The sequence below is a fragment of the Echiichthys vipera genome (genome assembly GCF_963691815.1).
Source record: "Echiichthys vipera genome assembly, chromosome: 22".
NCBI lineage: Eukaryota > Metazoa > Chordata > Actinopteri > Perciformes > Trachinidae > Echiichthys > Echiichthys vipera.
In genome coordinates, this window is record NC_139847.1 from 18091881 (window position 1) to 18115573 (window position 23693).

Consider the following 23693-nt stretch of genomic DNA (forward strand, 5'->3'; position numbering starts at 1 on the left):
TGTCATTTAAAGTGAAGGTTTCAGAAGGCGAGGCATGAAATCTGAGCACTAGATAACAGTGTTCCGGATCCAAAGTGACTTTCGGCCCTTAGTCTATTCCCCGTTTATGCCACACACCCTCTGAAGACGTAAGGTGAACGGACAATGGATGATTTAGCCATTGTGGAGCTTGTGGAGTGTTATGCAACAGCCTATTTCTTCTTACATAACGCTGCAGTTTCAGAGTGGAAGATTAGCCCCGCTATACTGTTCTCCTTGTAGCAGATGCCACAGCCGATCTCCTCTCGCAGGCATTATGCATACATGTCGACAAGCTGATTAGCTGTATAGAGCCGGAATTACCCTGAAAAGGGAGATGCGGAGATACCACATGATGGTATATCTGGCTCAGTTGCAGAAGCCTGTGGGATATAAAAATATTCACCAATATTAATATTTAAACTTCAAATCACACATAAAATTTGACATTAGAGTTGGCATATAAAATGAAATGCTAAAACTGTATTAAGCTTCCTCACACCACGTGGAAGTGTCAGATGTGTGTGTCCATAGAGAAGGGGAAAAAATTGATTGCTTTTCGTAGGGCATCCAGTAAAAATCTATTTATCAGTCATTTCTCTGTCCATGCTGCTCCACTGGCCGATTCATAAGCTAATAAATACTGCAGCTCCATATACTTACACTGGTATGTCAAGTTAGACTCAAGCAGATACAGGCTGTGATGGACCATTATTGGGGAAATGAGAGAGAGGCTGATGAATAGTTTGCATTTCCACCACCCGCAGGGCTATTAATATGAAACCTGTCAAACCAAATCATAAGCATCAGCAAATTCTTCACCTGGTCAGCCCCTTTTCTTAAGGCATTTAGATGTGAAATACCTTGACTGATTGGAACAGCTGTCACCCATGAGTGTTGCTGAATCCACCCTTCGGTACATCTAGCACTTGCCTGTCTGTTGTTTCTCTGTTGTTTTCTCTTTCTAATCTGCCTGTTTGGCACTCATGTATGAGATCTAAGAGGGGAAATACAGAGACGTTGAGGAAATGCAAATAGATCGAGAAGACGATGTGTGTGGAGGTGAAGCTGTATGGGTGCTAGAGAGGAATCATGATAGAGTTGTCTGGAAAAAGAAATGAAACCAAGAATTGAAATAATTTAAAATGCATTCCGCCTTTGTCTATTTTCCTTCAGCTTAATTGACTACCAGTATGTGCAGCGAAAAGAAAATGAGGTTTTGACACCTTCAAAAGGAGCTTTGATCTCAAAGCACCTTGAGGCCCCGGAGGATCATCAAGGTTCCCTGTGTCCTTTTATCGCGCAGTCTCTCTCTCTCTCTGCCCCTTGCTCCTCCTCTCCCCCGCTCGCTCTTCTTTTTCTGCTTGGTGTGATCGGGGAGAGCTCCCTGAGACTGCCTCACAGCCTCGTTCTGGCGCCGCCTCATTCCCATTCTGCTCTCGTCAACAGCGTTTACCTCAACACACTCTCACACATTGCAAGGTCATGTTAAAATATTTCGGACCGATCTCCGGATTTCTACGCTGTTGCTCTTCGTCTGCCGCACAGAATTCCAAAGCCAATTTTCTTTGTCTTTGAGAAAAAGGAAGGAGAGACTAATCAGAGGATTACACCAACATTTTCTGAGAGATATTTGACAAGGTCAGCAAGTTTGTACTCAAGTTTTTAGAATAATATTTAAGAGGTAAAGCTTCCCTTAAGTAATGCAACAAAACACCAACTGATTTGGTTGATTTTTATCATTCCAGTCCGTAGGCTTTCCCCCCCAACCCTCTGAGGATCTTTCAGAGGAGGAGTGAGCATCTTTGATTGTTTTATTGAACTCAGGAGCAAAAAGAGATGCTGTCTTCCTCAGGCACTTGAGGTGTTTAACGTATATGATAGAAATGTCGGATATCACGTATCATAAAGCAGAGCTGTTTGCCTCTAGTCCAGTGGTTCCCTCCTTTTGGTCAGATGTTACGATACATCAATTTTCAAAGTATTTTCCAAATGTGTAACACCATTATATAAAAGTGGATGTTGTTATTTTTTTCATACAATTAAACAGGTTAATATTTAGGCTGGTTTGGTCAGAAATTGTACTATAATTTATCCATTAGCTGGTTATTTTTAGCTAACTTCTTCACAATTTATTACTGTAAAGTTTATGTTAATAGCTACTTTTAAGTTAACTATTTCCACCGTTTCTCCATTAACGTAATTAGCTAGTAAAGTTAAACTTATTATCAGTCTAATTTAGCAAAGTACTTCAACCATTAATACATACATTATAACTATTTGAATTGTTTATCCAGTATTTTAGCCACAGTGTTTTTTCATCTTCTGTATTTTTTACCATTTTTTTCACCTACTGCAAGATGTAGAGTGTTAAATTCTTTTTTTTATCATAATTTATATTTTTTCTAACTAGTTGAGCTGCTCCACAATCTAACAGTACTTGCTAAGTACCCCATGGCAACAGCAGATGTACCACCTGGTTGGGAATACTGCTGTAGTCTATACACCCCCTACCTACGCCACTGATTGACCCACAAAAAGAAAAGGAAGACGAGCTAACCTCTGGATAAAAGAGCCAAAACGTTACATTCTTCCTCCTGACATTAGCTGACAGCTAAAAGAGATTAAGGGCTACTAAGCAGTAGTTTAGAAGCAGCCGTGTTTAAAGAGCAGCCAAGGCTTATTGTCAGTTACCTACCAGTCACTTCATTTCAATGTTGCAGGCCTGACTGCTCCTAGTCATTCAAAGAGTTTTTTTCTTCCTTCTGTTTCCAGAGATATGTTCGCTTTAGGGAAATGGCCATTAAAATGTCATTACCGCTACACTAAAATCATTTTTTGAAAAGCACTGGTTCCCAGCGGCTTCCCGCCGTAATGGGCTCAATACATTCCCTCAGCACGGGGAAGAACACTAATGTTGCGGAACACAAATGCTAATCTCTCTGTAAATATCACTCAAATTCACTCTCCCTTCTGCTTTTCAGTCATAATAGCATGGATTCATACTGCTGTGCCCTGGCAAATTGAATTAATTCTCCAGGCAAAGGTGTTATGATTATTCTAAGCTTCCTAGTGCGTGGGCGGTAATGGAGATGATCCTGACATTTTCACTCCTCCCAAAAGCATTTCCCTCACCCTCCCCACTTTTCTTCTTCGCTGCACTATCTCAAAGGACCAGTGATTACATTTTGATACACGTGCACCTCACTAATCGCTCTTTGTATTCATATTCATGTCTTAGAATCAATATTGGATTCTGGCATACATGAGAGTGGGTGGAAAGACTGCAATGGTCAGTCCATAACATGAATCAATTGATTAAGTGCCTAAGAAGCTGGAAGCACTTTGCTATTTGAGACGTTCGAACCCCCTTTTCACAATGAGATCATCTGTTAGCAGTCCATCAAGCTCCACTCTTAGGAACTCATCCTCATCTAACTTAGTTCACGACTGAGAGTCTGTTTCCTGTTGTGCCTCCACATTGATTCTTCTCGTTTATCCTGACTGTTCAACTGTGTCATATATTCAGCTGATCTCTCTCTACAACATTAATCATGGCCACCAGCACTTCCACTTTCAACGCCATTTGAGCATGCTCAATTATTACCCTAATTGAGGTTGCCATCAGTGCATGGCCATACTGTGGCCTTGCCTGAATACTGTAACCACTTCATACTGCACCAAAGAGCGGTTAGGATGCACATAAATTTGGCTGTGATTATACCGCTCATTAACTTACTGTACAACCTCTGCACTTATTTACTCAATTAACTTGCTATTTTAAGTTCTGTTAACATTAGGATGTTTTATTTTCCTTTTTTAAATAGTTAATCAGCCATGAATAATGGAAAACCGCTGCAAGCAAAAGCCACACATTCACCTCTGAATATCTTGGCATATGGAAGGGGGCAAAATAAATGCACATAGCTAATGAGATAATGGAATCAATGGAGTTGTCGCTGCAGTGGGCAGATAGCGGTGTGCAAACATGGCCCCCTGTGTAAATGAGCTTGACCTGAAGTGACACCCAGGAAGTGTTCCTGCCAATGGAATGGGTGGCATGGCAGTTACTGCTCTGGATCTTATGGCAGTGCAGCACAAAACTGCAACAGAAGATTTACTGCCAGACAGAGAATTAGTCTGTAATGGGGCTGTCTGGTATGTACTGTGTCTGTTTCTCTCTCTCTCTCTCTCTCTCTCTCTCTCTCTCTCTCTCTCTCTCTCTCTCTCTCACCGTTGTTCCGTGCCTCTCTGGCAGACTGTAACTCTGTAAATGACTTTGACCTTTCCTGGGACTGAGGACAGGAACCACAGAGGGAGAGGAGAGAGAAAGCGGGAGATGAGAGTAGAGTGGGTGGTTGACTGTAATAAACTCGAAGCAGTGGGCGGCTGTCAACACTAATAGATGGGAGAAGGGAGGGGGTCACCGGGTTGATGAATACTAAAGGTGCCTGAGTCCTCAACAAGTATTGTGTTTTTTACCAGGCTGATGTGTGTGAAATCTGATGCTAAGCATCATCAGACAACAAGCAGCGAGGACCTTTTTGGTGATGCAAGGAAAATAACTTTGATAAAAAACATATCGTTAACCACATGACTGCAGAGAAGCAACGTTATCATATGTCTAAGCACAACTTGATGACTGCAGTGTAATTGTATTGCCTTACAGTGTAATATGACTGTTTAGTTACTACTGCTATGTTAATTGCGTCAGTGCAATGCATTCACAAACAGACAAACTTTTTTACACCTTTTTTAATAGGATCCCCATTATATAATGTCAGATGTGATGTGAACCTAGGGGTATCTTTGGGTATTGATGGTTAAACAGGACATCAATAACAAGCTGCTGTGTAGGCAATCCAGAGAGGGAAACGTAAAACTTTCTGGGCTGGGGAACTGAGTGGTCCACAGAGATCTCATCTAAAAGAAACAAACCAGGTATTTAAAATCAGTAAAAGTACTGAATAAAAGTAGAACAGTTTCTTGTTAAAGATCTGTGTTTAGCTTATGGAGTTCAGAGAAGGGCAGAGCAGCCGCAAACATTTGCTTCAGCAATCTTCTCTGAAAACTAGAAATCCAGAAGATCAATGACTCAAACTTTTCATCCAGTTAAAAGATATAGTTAAAAACTAGCAAGTTCTAGAGATAATCATAAATGTGGCTTTAAATTGGATAAAAGGTTGATTTATCCTCTTCCTGCTGTAGCAGATATAATGTTTTCTGTCTTAAAAGAAACTACTATTCTGCTCATTTTTATGTTCATACTTGTGCTTCTACTAGAACATGTTTACATGCTTTAATGTTAAAAAAACACATCATTTTTCTCATACTGTCCGTCTGAATATACCTGTATTCACCCTCGGAAACGCTCGTCTTTAGCGCCTGTCTCTTTAAGACCCCTTCATGAAAAAGATCTGTTGGCTTGTTGAATCTCATGTGTTCTGATCAGGCAGCAAAAAAACTGACTGGTTTGTCTTACTTTACAGGTTGTGGGTTGGTAGGCGCTCCACATACTCAAATATGTGAACAAGCACTGAAGAGTGAATTTTTCATGATATGTCAATGTTAAATGCTTACATTTGTCAAATAGCACCGGACACAAAGTACAGCTGAGGCTGATGGGTATCTCATTAGTTCTGCAGTTGTTACGCCATAAACCAAGGTATAGGACAGATTAAATTTGTTGGGGTGGGGCAGTGGAGGAATATTTATGGAGAGAAAGGCAGTTTTATTTTATTTGTTGAACTTTTTAGTCACACTCACTTCCACAATGTACGTGTAAGTTTAGGGGATTTTTGTGCTCTTTTTGTTTGTTTGTTATCTTTCTGAATGTTCCTGCATTCTTCTCATAATGTTGATCCTCTTTTGTCTGTAGGAACGGGGAAAGATCGGCGTGATCTTCAACGTGGGAACAGATGACATAACCATCGAGGAGAGTGCAGTGATGGTGAGCGACGGCAAATACCATGTGGTGCGATTCACACGGAGCGGTGGTAACGCCACACTACAGGTGGACAACCAGCCGGTCATCGAACGTTTCCCCTCAGGTAGGAACAGGGGCAGTCTGTGGACGGGGGGAGCAATCAGTGCTGGATTTGAACCTTTGCAGTATTGAATATATAGATAGACTGGGAAACACATTGGAGAGAGAGAGCAAGAAGGAGCTCCAGAAAGGAAAAATTTGTTAATTCAGCCTCTCTTTAATGTGTCATTAAAAGTTATGTTGATAGAACATTCTGTGAGGGTTATGGTGTTTTTACTGTGCCCTTCATATTAAGAGCATGCCTGCATTATTCTAGGTAATTAAGACAGGTTCTGGTCTAAAACGCAGGAAGAGCCAAGCATGCCTCCCTGGGGGTGGTAATCTCCCATCGAAGAGCTTCCAGCTCTGCAATTAGTGCACCATCGTAGCTCCTGGCACTGTGGAAGCCAATCCTGAATCCAAGCCAGCAGAATGTGAATATGCCAGTCAGACCTGGTTGGTGAGCATGATACAGAAAAAGGACACTTCACAGTTGGTAAAGTATGTGGAGGTGTTTATAAGTCATGCCTCGGCTCCTGACACAACATCCTTACACATACAGACCTAAAAGGAGGGCAAACACCCGATGAGTCAATGCTGGGAGTGTGCTTATTCCCCAACTTGTTGGTAATCATGGTTTTCTATTATGTCCTGAATTATGAGGCTATTTTCTGTTGCTCTCAGCTAATTTCTCTCTCCACTGTGTTCCCCCTTTGTTCATGGTTGTTCAAAGGAAGACATTTTGTGTTCCCATATGAGTTTGCATAAACCAGGCTCTGCTGCCTGCCAGTGTTGGCTGTTAATGATCACATGGAAAACTTATAATCTTTTTAGGAAAAATATCAAACCATTCCTAAATTCACAAACAATTTTGCCCACCAGTGTTTCTATTCTACATCGATGCTGTCCGACAGGTAAATCTCCATCCCCGCTGAAGTCAGTGCGTTTCATTATCCATCATCTAAAAACACTGTATCGTCATTGTTTCAAGCAGCAGTGAGCGCTCTGCTAATGTGCCGATGATATTTACGCCCGTTGACATATAGAGCGATGGGACTGTGGCATTCTCTGTCACAGCAGTGATCCCATATTTTGAGGCTTTGTTTTCGGCATTGAGAGAAGTGTATTCTCTTGCTCATCCGTCAGCACAGCGAGGCCAGACTGAGGGGCATGCATCACAGCCAGAAGAGGAAGCGCCCTGTGACAGTTCACTCCTTTCACTTGTTATTATGATGGAAATGCAGCCCTTTTCCCAACAGCACGCACTCCAAAGGAGAGCCTTCAACTAACAAAAGCACTAACCGCTTAGAAAATAACAGAAAAGCAGCCTGTTAACATCGGAAAGTGAATGTCATCATCCAAATCTATATTTGTTTCATCAAGAAATGCGCAGCACATATTGTATTCCTTTTATACCCCTTCCCTTCCGCCCTCCTTGTCGCTGTTGTTGTCTTTGTTACACACTTCTTTTCCTTTTCCTTTGCTTGATCAAGAATTGAAGAGTGTTATTTTGTTGTTGTTTGTTGAGTTTTGTGTTTGTCTGCCGGGGGCTGGAGCCCGTCTGAAGTTTTAGGAGGTTATGGGGACTGAGGAAAGGAAACGGATGACTTTGGTGTGTAGAATAGCTTTGATTCATTTATGTGCGCTAGATGCACTCAAACTATTTTTGGGCGCCCTCTTTGAAGACTCCGGCGCACGCTTTGAAGGTTCCAGTCATCATTGCCTGGTGGGGCGGCATCCTAGGGAAACAGAGATGTTACACATTAGTAAAGCAAAACCTCGGATGAGGTTGAGGCACAAAAGGGCGGAGGAATACTTAGAGGAGAGAGTGAGTAAAGGGTTGCGGGGGGGTTGCAACTTCCTAATAGACAAGAGGTGCTTAAAGACAGAGTGAGGTAATGTTTTGTAGAGAGGAGAAAGAAAAGGGGAGAGCTCCCTTGTTAAGTCAAGTTTCTCTGACCAAGATTAGAGATCTTCTGACTGTCTACACGGGAAAAAACACGCCATACATCTGATCCATACAATGGGTTTCTTCTCCTGACTAATTCTTACACAGTTCCAGAGGAAAATCAAAAATCAGTCAGAGATTCAGCTTTTAAAGTGACCCATCCATCCTCTGATGGACATCTGGCAGCAGAGTCATGGTTCCCTTGACCCATCTGACCCTTGGTGACTTACTGCTGTTTATCCAAACCACCTGCTCCATACTGTACCAGTGTCATTACATCAGAATCTAGTCCCACCCTCAGTTCTCATGGAGATCCATTCAAATGCAGAGAGGTTTCAGTATCTCTTGTAAGGGTACCTGAAAATCAGAAATAAAGAGTGTGGTGATGTTGATGGGTGTGTAAAGCCTGTAGCTTCATGCACAAGAAGAATCCAGGCTGGAATTACATCCAGAGGTGCTTCAGCAATAGACCGAGTAAAGGGTTCACAAACTTTTGCACACGTGATATATCAGTTGTTTTATTTTTTAGAAACTTGCTTGAATTTCGAAAACTCAGTTTTTGCCTTGTCATTATGATGTATTGTGTGTAGCTTGATGAGGAATACCATGGATTTTACTCACTTTAAATCAGGTCTAAAGTTTGGAAAAAGTTCACATACTTTTTCCCAGCACTGTAAATGCCAGATTGAGAAGTTGTCATAAAAGATACCTCCAATGGGGCATTCTGTTACAGGTGTCAAATTTGTCCGGTTCCTCTAGAAGAACAGGGAAGTGCAATTTCCTGCGAAACCTCCCTCCCCAAAGGAATGCTGTGACCCACATCAGGTCGTCTTGTAGGGATACCGCTGTAGTTCTGAGCCCCGTCTAATGCTTTGTGCACACAGTTATATGTGGGATCCTCACATAGACCATGGCCCCAGAACTGTTAAAGTTCCCAGAGGGAGAAAAGAGATATTGTAAATCTGTCACCTAGCAAAAGAAAGAGACTGTCTGTGACACACATATTTACACACACTATAATTAGGGCTTAGATCGAGACTTGTTTGCATTGTGTTATAGCCTGGGCTTCCCAGCAGCTGGTTTTTAAGCAGAAGGCCAGGGGATGATGTGGACAGACAGGATGTTGACAGCAAACATGGTCGTCACGGGTCAGGCACATTCAACAGCAAAGCAGCACGCCTCCTGATGTCCCACAATGTGATGTTTGTAGTCCTCAGGGAGTGTGTGTTTTCCTTTTGGTCCGTGTCTGATTATACGTGTGACAGTACACGCATCTATCGCCGTGCATGACATCGTGTGTGTGTGGGTGTGTGATTCTTTCTTCATGTGTGTCTGTGTGTGCATGTATGCATTTGATGGATAGAGAGCAGACCAAAAGTGTCAGAGGAGCACCCAGCCAGCTAATCCAGTGTGTCAGGTGTCCCCGGTGGGTCTCACAGCAACAGTTATTGGCCCATCCCACCTCCCACATTCCCAAAATGGCAGACTAGCTGAATAAAAGCATCCCTGCGTCACACTGAGCACCTCAACCTGGCCACAGATAAAATGGCAGATGTTAGCAACAGTGCCATACGGAGTGTAATTGTTTCACATCACAAGTCCCTTCATTTACTGGTCACTGCTGTGAGAAAAGGTGTTTAGTCTGCAATGGTTTATTTGCAATGCCCTGAAGAATTTCTGATTTCATTTCTGTTTGCCAGGACATCACAGCCTCGTCACTGTTCTGAATTAAAACTCGTAGCTGAAAGCAATGCTTCTAGTTTGAGCTGTAACCAGACTCCATCTTGTTCTTGTTAGAGAAGAAAGGGGGCATTTATTACAACAACGGCTGCTTCAACAGAATGTTCAAGAATATGGCAAGGGACCTAGGTTAATCATTTCTCCCCCATCCAGTTACCTAACACATACCAAACTATGTATGCAGAAGAAAACTGCCAGGGGTTGGTCGCTTCTGCATCAATACATTATTCCTCAATAACCTCACGGAACATTTAATAAAGCAAAAAAAAGACAAGTTCTTCCTCCTATAAATAAATCTTCAACTTGTAAATGATAAAACACATCCTTTCTTTATGGTTGATTACACTCAGGGTTTTGCTGCTACAGTCTTACTTTATCTGTATGATCAGTAGACACTGTTATACTCTGTTTTAGCATTTACCATTATCTTGGAATTGCAGCTTGTGGCCACAGTAGCAGATGTTCAGCAAAAGTTAAATACAATAGGCTCGCTTTTCAATGTAACTTCTGCTAAACAGTGGTCACAAGTGATAATGAGGTCACTGTGACTGTAGAACAAGTGGAGGAAGTCACATTGTTAGTGAGTTGACTCCAGTATACAACTATGCCTAAAGTTAGGTAAGATCGGCCATACCAGACCAAGACTGTAGTGACACAAGTGCATTGAATTTAATAATGGTGTGTACTTTAATTTTAATGGATTCAAGTATGAAGTATGTGTAGTTGTTTTTTTTATTAAAGTTACATAATGATAATAAACATAATATTATATTATATATTCAGTGGTGGATTAAGGTGGTCATGGGCCCCTGGGCTACTGTTTGTTTGGTCCCCCCACATTATTAATCATGCTTTATCAGAAAGAAAAAAAAACAGCTAGAACAGAAGAAGAGTCCGCAACATTAAAAAATCCTGTAAATTTAGGACTTTTCTTTGGTAGATCTTGGTCCCGCTGTTCCTTCAGTCTATCACATTTCCTTTCTGACATTTTGCACCTATACTGTCTAGTAACAGTGAGTGACGTATCATTGACAAAAAAAACTGATCTTCTGAACCCGGCCACATGATGGCAGCTGATTGGGTAAATGTGTCCCTTATCTATCCAATCAGCGGCTTAATTGTTTTAACGTTTGTAAGGGTCCGAATAGGAGGCAAGTTGGGTTTTTTTCCCCGGTGTTGTAAATAAAAAAATTAAAAGATAGTCTGGCCAATCCCGGGCCCCTGCACACCTGCTAATGAAGCAGCAGAGACAGGGCTGAAAATTCAGTTTTACCTTTGATTTCAATTTGAAGAGCATAGCAGTAAAAAAAAAAAAAAAGAAAAAAGGAAAAGGAAATCAACTACCAGCAATATTCATTCAAGCTCTTACTAACTGTGGTGTTCAGAGGTCAGATTTAGTGAGATTCAGCATGCTACAACATGAATCCCCCTATTATAAGGAGCCAGCCCCCCTTACAGCACCATCCAAAGGAATCAGAGCAGGAGAAGAAAGGGCTTCAAGGGAGAAAATCTGTATAATACCTTATGAAATATCACATTTACACACATTTAACACTGTTATGGTCATGTTAAGTCACAGAGACACCAAAACGACTCTTACGTAACCAGGTAAATTTAGGCAACATAAGGTGATGGTTGAGTTCAGGCACTAAAACGACTTGGTAAAGATTTGAAAAAACGGTTATAGATTAGTTTGACTTCAACCCACGGCCCTCCTCCCTACACAGATTTTGACACTCTTTTGCTACATTTCCTTCTATGCTCTGCACGTAACTTCACCAGTAAGAAATGCAGTGAAGTGCATAAACAGTGAATAAGAAGGTGTGTGTGGCTGAGTATGTACAGATATATATGCCCTTTTTATGGGCGTATAGAGTATATACATGTCCCTTTGCTTGAGACAATGTGCACTTGTAAGTGTGAAAAAAGAAGTGGTTTCATGATTGCCTACCTGTGTCTCAAGATCTTCTTTCATTCTTTCTCTCTTTACAAATTGCCTCAAACTAACCTTTTTTGAGATCACTGTAATTCACCAGAGTGGATTACGACATCACAGTAAAAAAGGGAGCTTCTGGAAAAATCCATCCATTTCCTGTGTGTCTATACCACACTTGGCATTTTGAACTTGTGCCCCCTTGAGCTTTAGATAATCATTATGCATTTTACAGCCAGGGTTATATTGTCACCAACACAGCAAACCGGCTGGGATTACCATACTTTGCTGCCTCATAACTGTATCATTATGACCAATGAGATCGCACAGTGCTCCATCTTCCTTCCACACTCACTTCTGCCTCACTTGCCAGTATTTACAGGCAGGAGATCTGCCATAAAGCTGTCCCTTTGCCTTAGTTTCAGACCAGGCTGCAGTTGAGTAGAATTTGAAAGGGAAGGTGGGGGGTAATGCATGGATGGAGGGGTCGACTGCAGGGGAGATAGAGGAGAAGGAAGCAATACTCTGCAGCAATGTGCTCGCGATGCATTGCTGAAAAATGATGGGCCGAGGGAGAGATAGAGAAGAGGCTTGGGAGGATGCTAGCTGCTGTCACTGCTGTGATGGATGAGGCTTTGCATGTTACTGAATAATAAGCACTTCACAAATTGGATTGCATCACAGTAGGGAAGATTACATTTACCCAGTATACTATGGTACAGCATGTGCACGCCGCTCGCACACAGTCGCACACATACAGACACAATGCACAGTGATAATTTCATATCTACTACTGCAGCTACTCGCTGACAAAATGACTTGCTGTTGAAATGCACTGAGACACGACGGTGTTCATTTTGAGTAGCACCATTTAATGCTCATCACAAATCAAGCGCAGCAAAAGAGAGATACACAAAGTACAAAGAGAGGGCCATTGCCATTCCCTGGTTTCACTCTGTAAGGCATTTTAGAGGATCTGTCCAGCGTGAAGGCTGATCATTAGAGAGAGAGAAAAGGGGAAGAAGAGAGGCGTGTATTCAAAGAGGAGGAGAGACTCTTTGTGCCAGCAAGGTCGGCAGCTCCAGCTCCTCAAGCTGAGCTGTTAATGTTCTACTCCTCGGTCAAAGAAAAGGGGTCAACAAAGCTCTCAGCTGCACTCTTTACTTCCTCCTCTTCATGTCTCTACTGTTTTTAGATATCCACAGCACACTCAAGAGGGTTTAAACATTCTTCAATTTTCCTTTTCAGAGCTCCCCTGTATTTTGAATAGGCTGTTATGTTGTGGAACATACCAAAGTCTCGTCACATGGTATGTAGCATAAGAAGGTTGGATAACATCACAACTTAAGCTGGGCAAATGTAAATATTAGTCCTTGTTGTAACTGGAGTAGTATTTATTATTCTATTATTCTGCCATCAATCTGTCATAAATTCTAAGCACGTAAGAGATGACTTCATAGGAAAGTTATAGCCATAGACTGCCCATCCTTTAAATCAGACTTCCGCAGAGAGGAACATATTAGTGTATGGGGCGATCCCTGTCATACCACCTAAATCATCACTGAAAGTGGAAAAGGATCTCCAGAAAAGAGAGAGCCCTGCTCCCTCATCCCTTCTGGCAAAAAGCTATAAGAAAGCACTCTGCAGTGCCTGTTAAAATGCTAAAAAGTAGAAAAAAACACCAGGATTAGGGCAGGAGTGGGGTGCACTCTATACAAGACAACACAGTCTTGTCTAGCTGCAGGCATATGGACTTTAGCTGAGCATGGACTAGATTTCACTTCACTAGCTTGGCCCTCCGAGCAAAGAGTATCGAAGCAGCCCTGTGTGACTCTGATGGTCCACCAAGCAGAAGATGGTCGATGAGTGTGCAGGGTGATGCACAGAGCACAGTGTGGCCTCGGAAAATCCTCTGTACTATCTTACTGTTTCAGAGGAGCACCTCTATATACTGTCAGCTAGGCCCATTTATCTGTTGGCTTCATTGCTGTCATTAATGGTGCTTAAGGTAATTACAACATGCACTGTTGCAGCAGCAGCAGGCAGTAGGCAGTAGGTCTAAGTACAACTCATTGACTAAGTTATCATTACAGCCTGTAATTAAGACCAATTTTGGAGTACTTGTATGTGATTTGAGTATGTGCGTCCATTTCAGGAGCATTAAAAAATCATTTCTGCTCATTTTAACTGCCACTCTTCCATTTAAGGTAGACATATTGAACCTTTTACGCTTTCACTACATTTGTATGAAGGATCTGTATTAGTTATTTATAGGTAAAACATATATATGATCATTTTATAATATATATGATGCCTCATAGATTAAAGTATATTGAGTATATATAATTTTCTTCGCTTTAACCATCCTATATGCAGTTGGCAGTTTAGTAGGTACACCGAGCCACAGAAATAAACACCTCTCGGTATAACACAGTACAATTCAGCACTGCAAGCTGCAGCCTCTAAAATGACCTTTAAGATGAACTGGGCCTGCATGTGATAATTATTTTCATTATGGATTTAATCTACCCATACACCTAAAATATGCTGTTAATACAAACCACATAAAATCACTATTATACCAAATTATCAACAACGGAGAATTCACAACTTCTAGTTCAGAGACTTTTATTCACACAATTTCTTTTATTTTGAAATTGCAGATGTCCCACTTTCATCACACTCAGTGGATGCACAGAATGACCTACTGTATTTTGGATGCAGAGTTTGCACCATGTGTTACTGATCTCCATCATATTACTCATCTTCATACTCCTGGGTTTTACTTGAGTACACCTTTGATTCCAGTTACTTTTACTTAAGAGAAGAGAATTAATTGGGGTTAGCCAGCTCAGTCACTTGTCACTGATGACTGTTCCCCCTCACTCTGAGCGTTCTTATTGGCCCTCTGGCGCTCTGCTACTCCTTCTGATTGGATCTTGCACAGTTGGAAGGTATCTCCAATTATTGGCCTGTGGCTATGAGCTGATGGAGAGTGAGAACAGAGAAATGAAGAAGAAAGTAATGATGAGGAGAAGAAGAGAGAGAGGAAGAGACACATTCAAGTAGTGCAGAGCGAGAGAGGGAAAAGATTGCTTTAGGTAATTAGAGAAGTGACAACTTTGATTTCCGCATGAGTGGGGGGGCTTTCTGCGGCCCACTTTGGCAGCCACCCGCACACAAATCCACCGTGGCCAAGATGAAAGGTGCTGAGGATCCTGTCGAAGAGAGAGGGTAAGAAATGAATACGAGCACATAGGATTGATAACCGCTGCACAGATAAAAGATGAGCAACAATGAGATATAATTTGTTTCAAATGCATGCTGACACGAGTGGTGGGTGATTGAACAAAGGAGTGTAGTGGGTAGGTAAATCGCTTTCTTATCCTTGCGTTTCACATAAAGAAACACAACTTGCCTGCAATCTGTGACTTAAAAGGAAAATCTTTCCATGTACACGTTTATTTATTTCTAAATCTCGTTTCTTTCAAATAAAACTCTGGCTGGCTAAATTCAGATATTTTACTAGATTTTGGGTGCAGCAATCTTTCTTATTCTGTCATGTTACTGACATCCCAATCTGGGAACCCACGGGCTATCAACCTGACGTCAATTTAGCCTCTGGGGCAATGGCCAATATTTCAGGCTTTCCAGTGTAGCCAGCAGATATCCGGGCAAAGACTTCCCCTTTCTGAGACAGCGTCCACCAACACTTTACCTCACCTGCAGGTAGAGTTCCCTGGCAGTATCCGTATGTACACCGCGGTCTCATTTCTCAAAATGAATAAAGCAAACTGACGGTTACCTGAAGCATGATTCAGCACAGCTCCAGATCATAAAATGATATACAGGCAGCCTATCATCTAAGAACTTACTTGTTTATTTATTGGTTTGGTGATTGCTTTATTCATCGGTCAAACACATATTACTGCAGGTGGAAATCTGCTGAAGATATTCAACTGTATAAGAAGATATTTATATCTCACCCTAATGTTCCACAGGCTTGTTCGAGTATTCATAAGAACCCACAAAATTTGCTTCTAGAAATTTATGTGAGAATTTTTTTGTCCTAAAATGTTGCTTGGTGTTAAATGGCTTTAAGAAGGCGATTTCTGCAGGGATGCATTTAGTAGAACTGGGTTACAGTGCATAGGGCAGCTGTTTCTTTTCCCCATCTGCTCCAAAACATCCGGTGGATATGAGAGCAATCCATCTAAAGTTACCTAATGAAAAACAGAATGAGGCTAGCTTGACAGAGAGCGGTTTCTGTGAGAGGCAGGGAGAGCAGGATGGCCGCTGGCCAATCGTATCCAATGTAATCTCCATTCTTGTGGATGGATTTCCGATGTGGGTGTCCTGTACAAGGGCATCTGGCTGCCTGCAGAGCTACATGATATACAGTTGGCTCCTTGGAGAGTCTCCACCAGGCACTCACTCACGTGTTCTTACACAGACACACACATATGTACTGATACAGAAGGAGACAGAACAGTGTGTGATTCATTTGCGGGATTAGCAGCGCACTAGAATTCCGGTTCTCCCAGACAGGCATAGAAACAGACACTCTACACTCCAAGCACGCCGCACAGGTCTCACGGACGTCCTCCACCTTGCTGTGTGTGTCCCTGAAGTGCCAGTCAATCAGTGTGCCCTTGCCTTGCCCCTAGCAGAGCAGCTGTGATACCCACCCAGGAAGGGTCCCATCATGGCTGTTAATCCAGCTGATGCTCCAGGCACCGAACATGGGCCGCAGGAGGAGGACCAACAGCTTTCTGGCTCCCTGAGTGGAGATAGCAACAGTGTTTCAGGGGGGATGTTTTGAGCCTCAGGGAGTCCAGATGGTGGCTGGCCAAACACGCATGACTAGTATGGACCAGCCTCTGATGTTTTGGCTCATACCTTGGCTTATTTTTTTGTCGGATAAACTATTTATACGCCCTTATAATGAGAATACACAAGCCTTGTGCCCATATGTCCACCAATTACACAGTTTACCTGGTGAAGAGGAGAATTACAGCATCTGTGACTGGCAGAAACAGATATGTTTGGAAATGATCGTGCAAACACACGTCAGTCAGTGTTATCAGTTAGGTAGTCATAGTCATATCTTGTGTGATGTCATCCTTCTTGTGTGGGTGCTCCATTCCCTTGATGGATAATGCTCCTTGGACTACTTTAATATGTCACAGTATTTGCTTTGCAATGACACCCAATCTGTGTTTTCCACCATTGTTTCTGCCTTATCGGCCTCGTATTTCTACAACGCCTCAGTGCCGTGTTCCCCATTGTTTGAACAGATCTAAGTTTAAAAAAACAAAACGTAATTGTCATTTTACTTCTTTCTTATTGATGGAAAAAGGTGTCTAACTTACGAAAGAGGTGATCGTAATTGTCTACATGTTCGGCTGTTGTCGTTTGTTTTGTTTTAGTGGAGCATTTGGTCCCGGAAATTGTATTTTGAAAGGGTGTTACATCAGACTAACCATTCAGATAGTCATACATTCAGTTTATACATCATCGTTTACGCACACGATTTTCAACCGCAGAGTAACATTAGACAATCTAACATTATACAGCTGTTGACAAGTCCTCTCCTTGGCTGGTGATTTAACTTTGACCTGTAAAATCAATTGACTGCCCCTTTAAGGTAGATTTGATCTGGATGTAAACATACTGTAGCCATCGATGTCCATTAGTCAAGGTTGGCTATTTGAGAAAGAATATATAGAGAGCCACTGTTTAATTTGCTAGTTTATTTTCTTTCTCTTGTATATCAGATTTCCTTGAGCACCAGGTCCGATAGCATTGTTTCTCCGCCTTTCACATCAAGTAAAGGGAATGGTCTTGGGAGTGGAGCGAGTGAGATAATGGCGGTGAGGGAGAAGACAAGGGCCCAGCTGTTTAATCTATCCCCCCATTCTCATGCAGAGCAGGCTTCAGCTGGTGGGGAGGAGAGTGAGAAGGGAAAAGTTTCACTGGTTCACTCAGAATGACTTATTTCTCTAAGGATCCAAGCGCAAACAGATGCAAACAAACAAGCAGGGTGCCGAGGAATTTAGATTCTCTGACAGTACGCTGTGGGTGACACAAAATCCTGTCCAACACAACTTTGTGGGATTATTTTTCCTGAGGCTCTACATACTTTTCATTCATCACATCACATCCTGCTCTCCATGTTTTCTATCACTTCCCTAGTTTATTTCCCCATGTCCGTCTTTTGTGTGTGTGTTTTGGAGTAGATACACAAAACCATTGTTTGTTGATTTTGCTGTCATTTGTGGTAGTTGATAAGGATGTTGCCACTGACGTTGTTTGCTAGGTGTAGAATACACACACATTTACAAACTGGACACACACACACACTTCACTCTCATTACTTTTGTGTGTGTGTAGGGGGGGGGGGTAATGGACGGCAGTGCATGTGTACAACATTTAATCTGTGATATACTCACTCTGTTACTAGGCAATGAGGAAGGATGGAGGGATAAACTGGATGGAAGGTGAACAAAACAGGGGGGAGGGATTTTAAGGAGGCATGTGAGGGAAATGCAGGAGTACAGAGGAAGTAAGGACAAAACATTGGATGAACGAAAAAGATAAGGAACAAAAGGCAAAGGAGAGAATGAGCAAACGCTAACAAAGAAATAATTGGAATGGTAGGAAATTGGGGGAAAGAAATCATAATGGAGAAAGAAGAAAACAGGACATGGTTCTTTGAGATCAAGGAGAGGACAATTAGAGAAGAAGAGGGAAAGGAGTAAGCAAGAAGGAGTGAGTGAGTGAGCCAAGCAAGGGGAGTTAGGGAAGAGTGATGGAAGCAAAAATGAAAGGAAACATTTCAAAGAGGAGGCACAGAGGGGGAAGGGTGGGGAGGGGGCACCATTTTACTGACCACAGAGTCCAACAGCTGCAAAGAAGAGAGAGCTACATCTATCCAGTTGATACTCATCACCAACTATTATTTGGATGATAAAACAGAGGCTTTGTCGGATTACTGGAAGCGGCTGCGTCAGTGTGATTCAGACAAGAAAGTTAGAAGAGGGAGGAGGTTTAGTCAGATCGGGGGACGAGATAGCAGATGCAGCAGTAGGAGAACAACATGCATGCACAGGATTGATTCATCTCACTAAGGATGCTGCCTCCCACTATTTTCCCTTCACTCTGTCATTGTTTTGATCGGCCTTTTCCCAACAGCCCCTCACCACCGCAACCACCTCACCCCTCTCATCCACTCTCATCCCCTCGATCTCTCCGTACCTCCCGCAGCCTCTGCCTCTCCTTCTCTACCTCAGTGACTGCTGCAGAGTGCCCATGTCATCCCTACAATAGGGCTGTGTGTACGGCTCACTGTAATTGCTGCACTGCCTCTCCAGAAGGCAGAGTGGTACCTAGCTAATCTTAAGTGCATTGTGAACACATGCATGTAATTGGTCACACTAACGTGCAGCAATTCTCGGAACAGTTTGCTGCCACTTCACCAGAAACTACATGAAATTGTTTTTAAATAAATGGCTCCACCTTGTTGATCTTCCAGACCGCCCATGTAGTGTTAATTAAGGTATTATTGAAGGTAGGAAAAGCATCATTACTGGCAATTATATGTTTTAAAATGATGAAAACATCCGCTAACAGTTCGTAATTTCCTGTATGTAACCTATACCTGATGACAGTTATGACACAGAGTGCCACAGGTGCAGCATATGAATGACACTGAGGTCATAGAGTACATCAGTGCCGCCTACTGATGGTCATACTTGTTGCCCTATATATGCTACTCCATCCATCTGCCAGCTATCATTCATTTCACCCCTTCTTTCTCCATTCAAATCTCATCATCTATTTCAGTATCCCTCTTTCCAATGCACAAACAACTGCTCGCATACATTATGCTATTGCACACACACTCCTCCTCAGCCTGTGTGAGCCATTATTGCGCAGGCAGGCGTGGGTAGAGAGACCCCTGGGGAGTGGAAGTAGGTACTGCAGAACTGAGAGGTGGTCTATTTTAGATCACTGCAGCAGCACAGAGCAGTGGGGGGGGGGGGGTGGTCCAAGTATACTAGTACTACTACTAGATTTAGGATAAACCTCAGAGTTCGACTATTTACTGTTTAGATTCTGGCCCCAAACTTTTGCTTTAGTCCTAAAACTTGTCTCTCTGCAGACAATTTCACCAGCCAATGGCTCACCAACATTTCACGTTAGACTCACAATCAGGACCAAAATTGCTCATATTGTGTTGACAGAGACTTTTAGGATTGAGTAGGATGTTAATTTAGGGCGAAATCACAGCTGCAGTTCATCACTGAATCTTTTTCATTGCAATTATGTATTTAGTTCATTTCGGCTTACTTTTAGCTAACTCAGGAGGAATTCTGAATTCTGTGGTGCTTGGGGTAGTAGGGGGTTATTAAGTACACTTCAAACATACCCTAGGCTACTATGTCTTGTTCAAAACGGCATTGACGCGTATCTTGGGTGAGCCAATCACAAGTGGACAGCTCGTACTGGTGTGTAAGGTTGCCTTAACCAAATATTTCCCGTCACTTGGGATTTTTTTTTAATGATGATGGAAAAATCGGAAGGCTGTCTGTCACGTCTAGTTAAACTGAAATTGTCTCCTCCATATAGCAGCAGAGTCGCAATACAACACTAACATGGTGACGAAATCTAACCACAGACAGACAGATACATAAATACCTATTAGACTGAAGTAGTTCCTGCTACAGTAGGTGTCGCCAGGACCATATTTTCCCATGATCACACACACACACACACACACACACACACAATCACACACAAACACACACAAACATACACACACAGATTCACAAGGTGAAAACAATTCAAGCTGGTAATGACAGGAAATAATAAATAATGAAGGAATTTTCATGACCCACAAGACAGTCTAACACAACCTCTGGTGTGGATGCACCCAGGACGATCACTCTGTCACCACATTCTTTTAGCAGTGTGTGTACGGAACACATTGTAGGACCGCAGCAGACAACTCTGTGTTTTTGTAGTTTTAAACATTCATATTTTTTAAATATTTACTCAGACACCACTGACAGTGAATCACGTATTCTGGAGAATATTATCATTGTGTCGGCAATGCGTCACTGTTTTTGTTTCTTCCGCCTACTCTGATTCACGCCTCTCTGAAGATCTGTACACCACTGGTAAAGGCAGAGGTGTTGGCACAGAGGTCCTCGACGGTAGACACTAACTATATATTTTTAGGTATATAGAATGTTCCTGAATTCATATATATGGATGAACCTCCTCATCAACGCCTGGGGGATTCCCTGACCCCATTTTTTGGGAATCTACTGTGCTAGCATAGCCTATAATCTGTGAAGATTGCCATTTGACATAGACAATGAATCCTAATTAAGCCTCTGACATTGCCACCACATTAGACTTCATCAAACCCCCAGCCTGGCCACCATCAGCCGCCCCTCATCTCCTCTAATTCCAGCTCCGTCTCTATTGACAGTGCTGGAGATGCGCACAGCATGACCCAGAGGTTGATTGAAGTGAAGTGAGGAATAATAAGTTTGCACAGCGGCGATGTAACTTCTTTGACATGCTGATGAAGTGATGCTAATTGCCAAGTGCCACTGAGAAGTGCTCAATTAATGCATAAGGGGGGGAAAAACTAAGAAAACAGTGCTGACTGTTTCACTAAATCCTTTTCGCTTTAGCTGAAGTAGAGGAATGGGATTCAAAGTGAAGTGATGCTCCACGGGCAGAATGCTATCCTGTTAAGGAGGTGAGCATTTTCTCATCACAAATTTTTTGTATGCAATGGGAACTAAAATATGTCTTCCTTGAAACAACCATGAAATGTGTTTTAGTACTGTGTGATTCTTTCATGCTCATGTGAAATAACAATGCTTTCTTGCTGATACTGAAATGTATTTTTTCTGCTTTCTTCCTTCACATTCTGATGTTCAATGATTGCTGGTTCTGTGTGTGATTCTAGCTTAGTTTACTTCATTATTGCTAATGCTTTTCTAAAGTGTATTGCGCAAAGCTACCATCTACAAATGTAATCATACTATATCTAAATAATTCATAAATCTGTTTAATTTGTGAGTACATTAAAACACTTTTAAACTCAAGGTAACTAGAATGCTGTTAACTTGTCTAACCAAACAAACCAGCCCAAAAACACTTCCTCAAGTTCTTCCTGTCCTAACTAAAGCTGATTTAAAGTACATAACTTGCTAAACCTTTTCCATGTTGCCCTTCTAACCTCTAACCTTTCAACTTCCAGATTTCTTTGTAACCTCTCTTAATTTGTCTTCTCCAAATTTCTTAAAGGGAACTTTGATAATGAGCGCCTGGCTATTGCTAGACAAAGAATCCCATACCGACTTGGTCGGGTAGTTGATGAGTGGCTACTCGACAAAGGTAATAAAATCCCTTTAACTCCACTAATGATCTAACCGTCTAACCTTCCGTTAACCACCACTCTGGAGGAGGTGCAGTGCCACGCAACAGGGGTGAATGTGATTTGGCCCTTTAACAGAACTGATAAATTCAGATTTAACATGCCTAATAATTTGGCTGATATATCCTAACTCATTCCATTCAATATTCCTTATCTCAATTGGTATCTAACCTGGAAATTAAACATTGTTGGAACATACATTGTTTTCCATCATATATTTGCCATTATTTTACATCCCAGCCTGCCCAGTTGAGGCAGTTCACTGTGTAATAATCGGCCAAAAGAAAATGACATATATTTCTCAATAATAACGCCATTCTCTAGCACTGGGGACCATATCCAAAGCACCTTAAACTGGGGCTGCATCTCTTCAGAGAATTAACCCCCAAATAACCCGACATAACCCCCTAATAACCTAACTACATGTAAATAGCCTCTTGATTCCGTTTGCTTCTTTCCTGTGTCTTTTGTTGGCTGAATGTGAATTTGCATTGACTATATTTAATCATTCATGAAAAAAAAAAGTTATTACTGACTTTTCAAGAAAAAAAGAAACCCCCACCCCCCATGGAAGTCACTAAAAGTTAAAGGGACTGTTGAAGTGTTTGTTCAGTAATCAGTCTACATTCATTTGCAGCATGTGGGCGCACATTTTCCGCCCAACAATGCGCATAACTAGCACCATAAGTGTCATCAAAGTGATGATTCTTTAACCCTTTGAGTGCCGAATGTCCCAACCTCCTTGTCTTTGTCCTGTGCCGTGTGTTTGTGCTGCTGAAGGTGGTTGATTCTAAAAAAGAGTTTAAAAAAAGAGGAATAATATGAATCAGAAAGACAGCTAAAGACAGCAGAGTCTTAAAATAGTTTCTTTGTGGCAGTAAATATATTGCTCATGACTTCTGTGCATACCATGAAGTCTGCTAGGCTGAAACAAGTAGCATGTAGCAGTATTGGATGATAATACGTGAATGGTTTTGTTGTGGATTATCAGAATGCCCTCTCTCTGAGACTTCACAGTTAGGTTTGCATTATCTTTTCAATTTGCATAAGAGATGTGTCGAGATTATCATGAATTTAGAGCTTTAAACATAAGCCAATTAGCTTTAGGGGCTCATTTGAATAAGTATTGTGAATGACAACATATGCAGGGGTAAATTGAGAAGATAAAATTTGTCTCTGAGAGCTAAATAAAGTATGCATGCAACAGACAAACAAGATAAATGAAGAGCCTGCATATTTATTTAATGGAAACAAAACAATTGTGGCATTCATCTTTCTGGTACCTCAAATACATCAGGGAATGCACTTCTGCTGAGTGTAGTTAGGACACAAGAAGAATCAGAAAAGCTTGAGAGATGAATGTTGAATGAAAAACAGGATCAATAAAAAATTCATTATCCACTTATAAAATGATTTGTGCATGCCATTAATATCTGCAGAGAAGGAGCTTGAAACTTAATGTATTATTCTCTTTCTTCTATAGTTTGAAATGATTCCAATCATTTAGATGAGATCGTTGAGAAAGTAGGAAAACAAAATAAACAAATAATCCCCATCAAACCTCAAGTGA

The 23693-nt window shown here is 41.7% G+C and overlaps 1 protein-coding gene across 1 annotated transcript in view; it reads left to right on the top strand.

The window, feature by feature from the left end:
* nrxn2b (neurexin 2b) overlaps positions 1 to 23693 on the top strand; it is a gene marked incomplete at both ends in the record, with an annotated part of 653173 nt that overhangs the window by 598634 nt on the left and 30846 nt on the right. Inside the window, 2 exons of the mRNA XM_083937460.1 lie at positions 5897 to 6068; positions 21994 to 22083. Of these exons, the coding sequence (XP_083793586.1) occupies positions 5897 to 6068; positions 21994 to 22083 (262 nt within the window). The remainder of the gene's footprint in view (positions 1 to 5896; positions 6069 to 21993; positions 22084 to 23693) is intronic.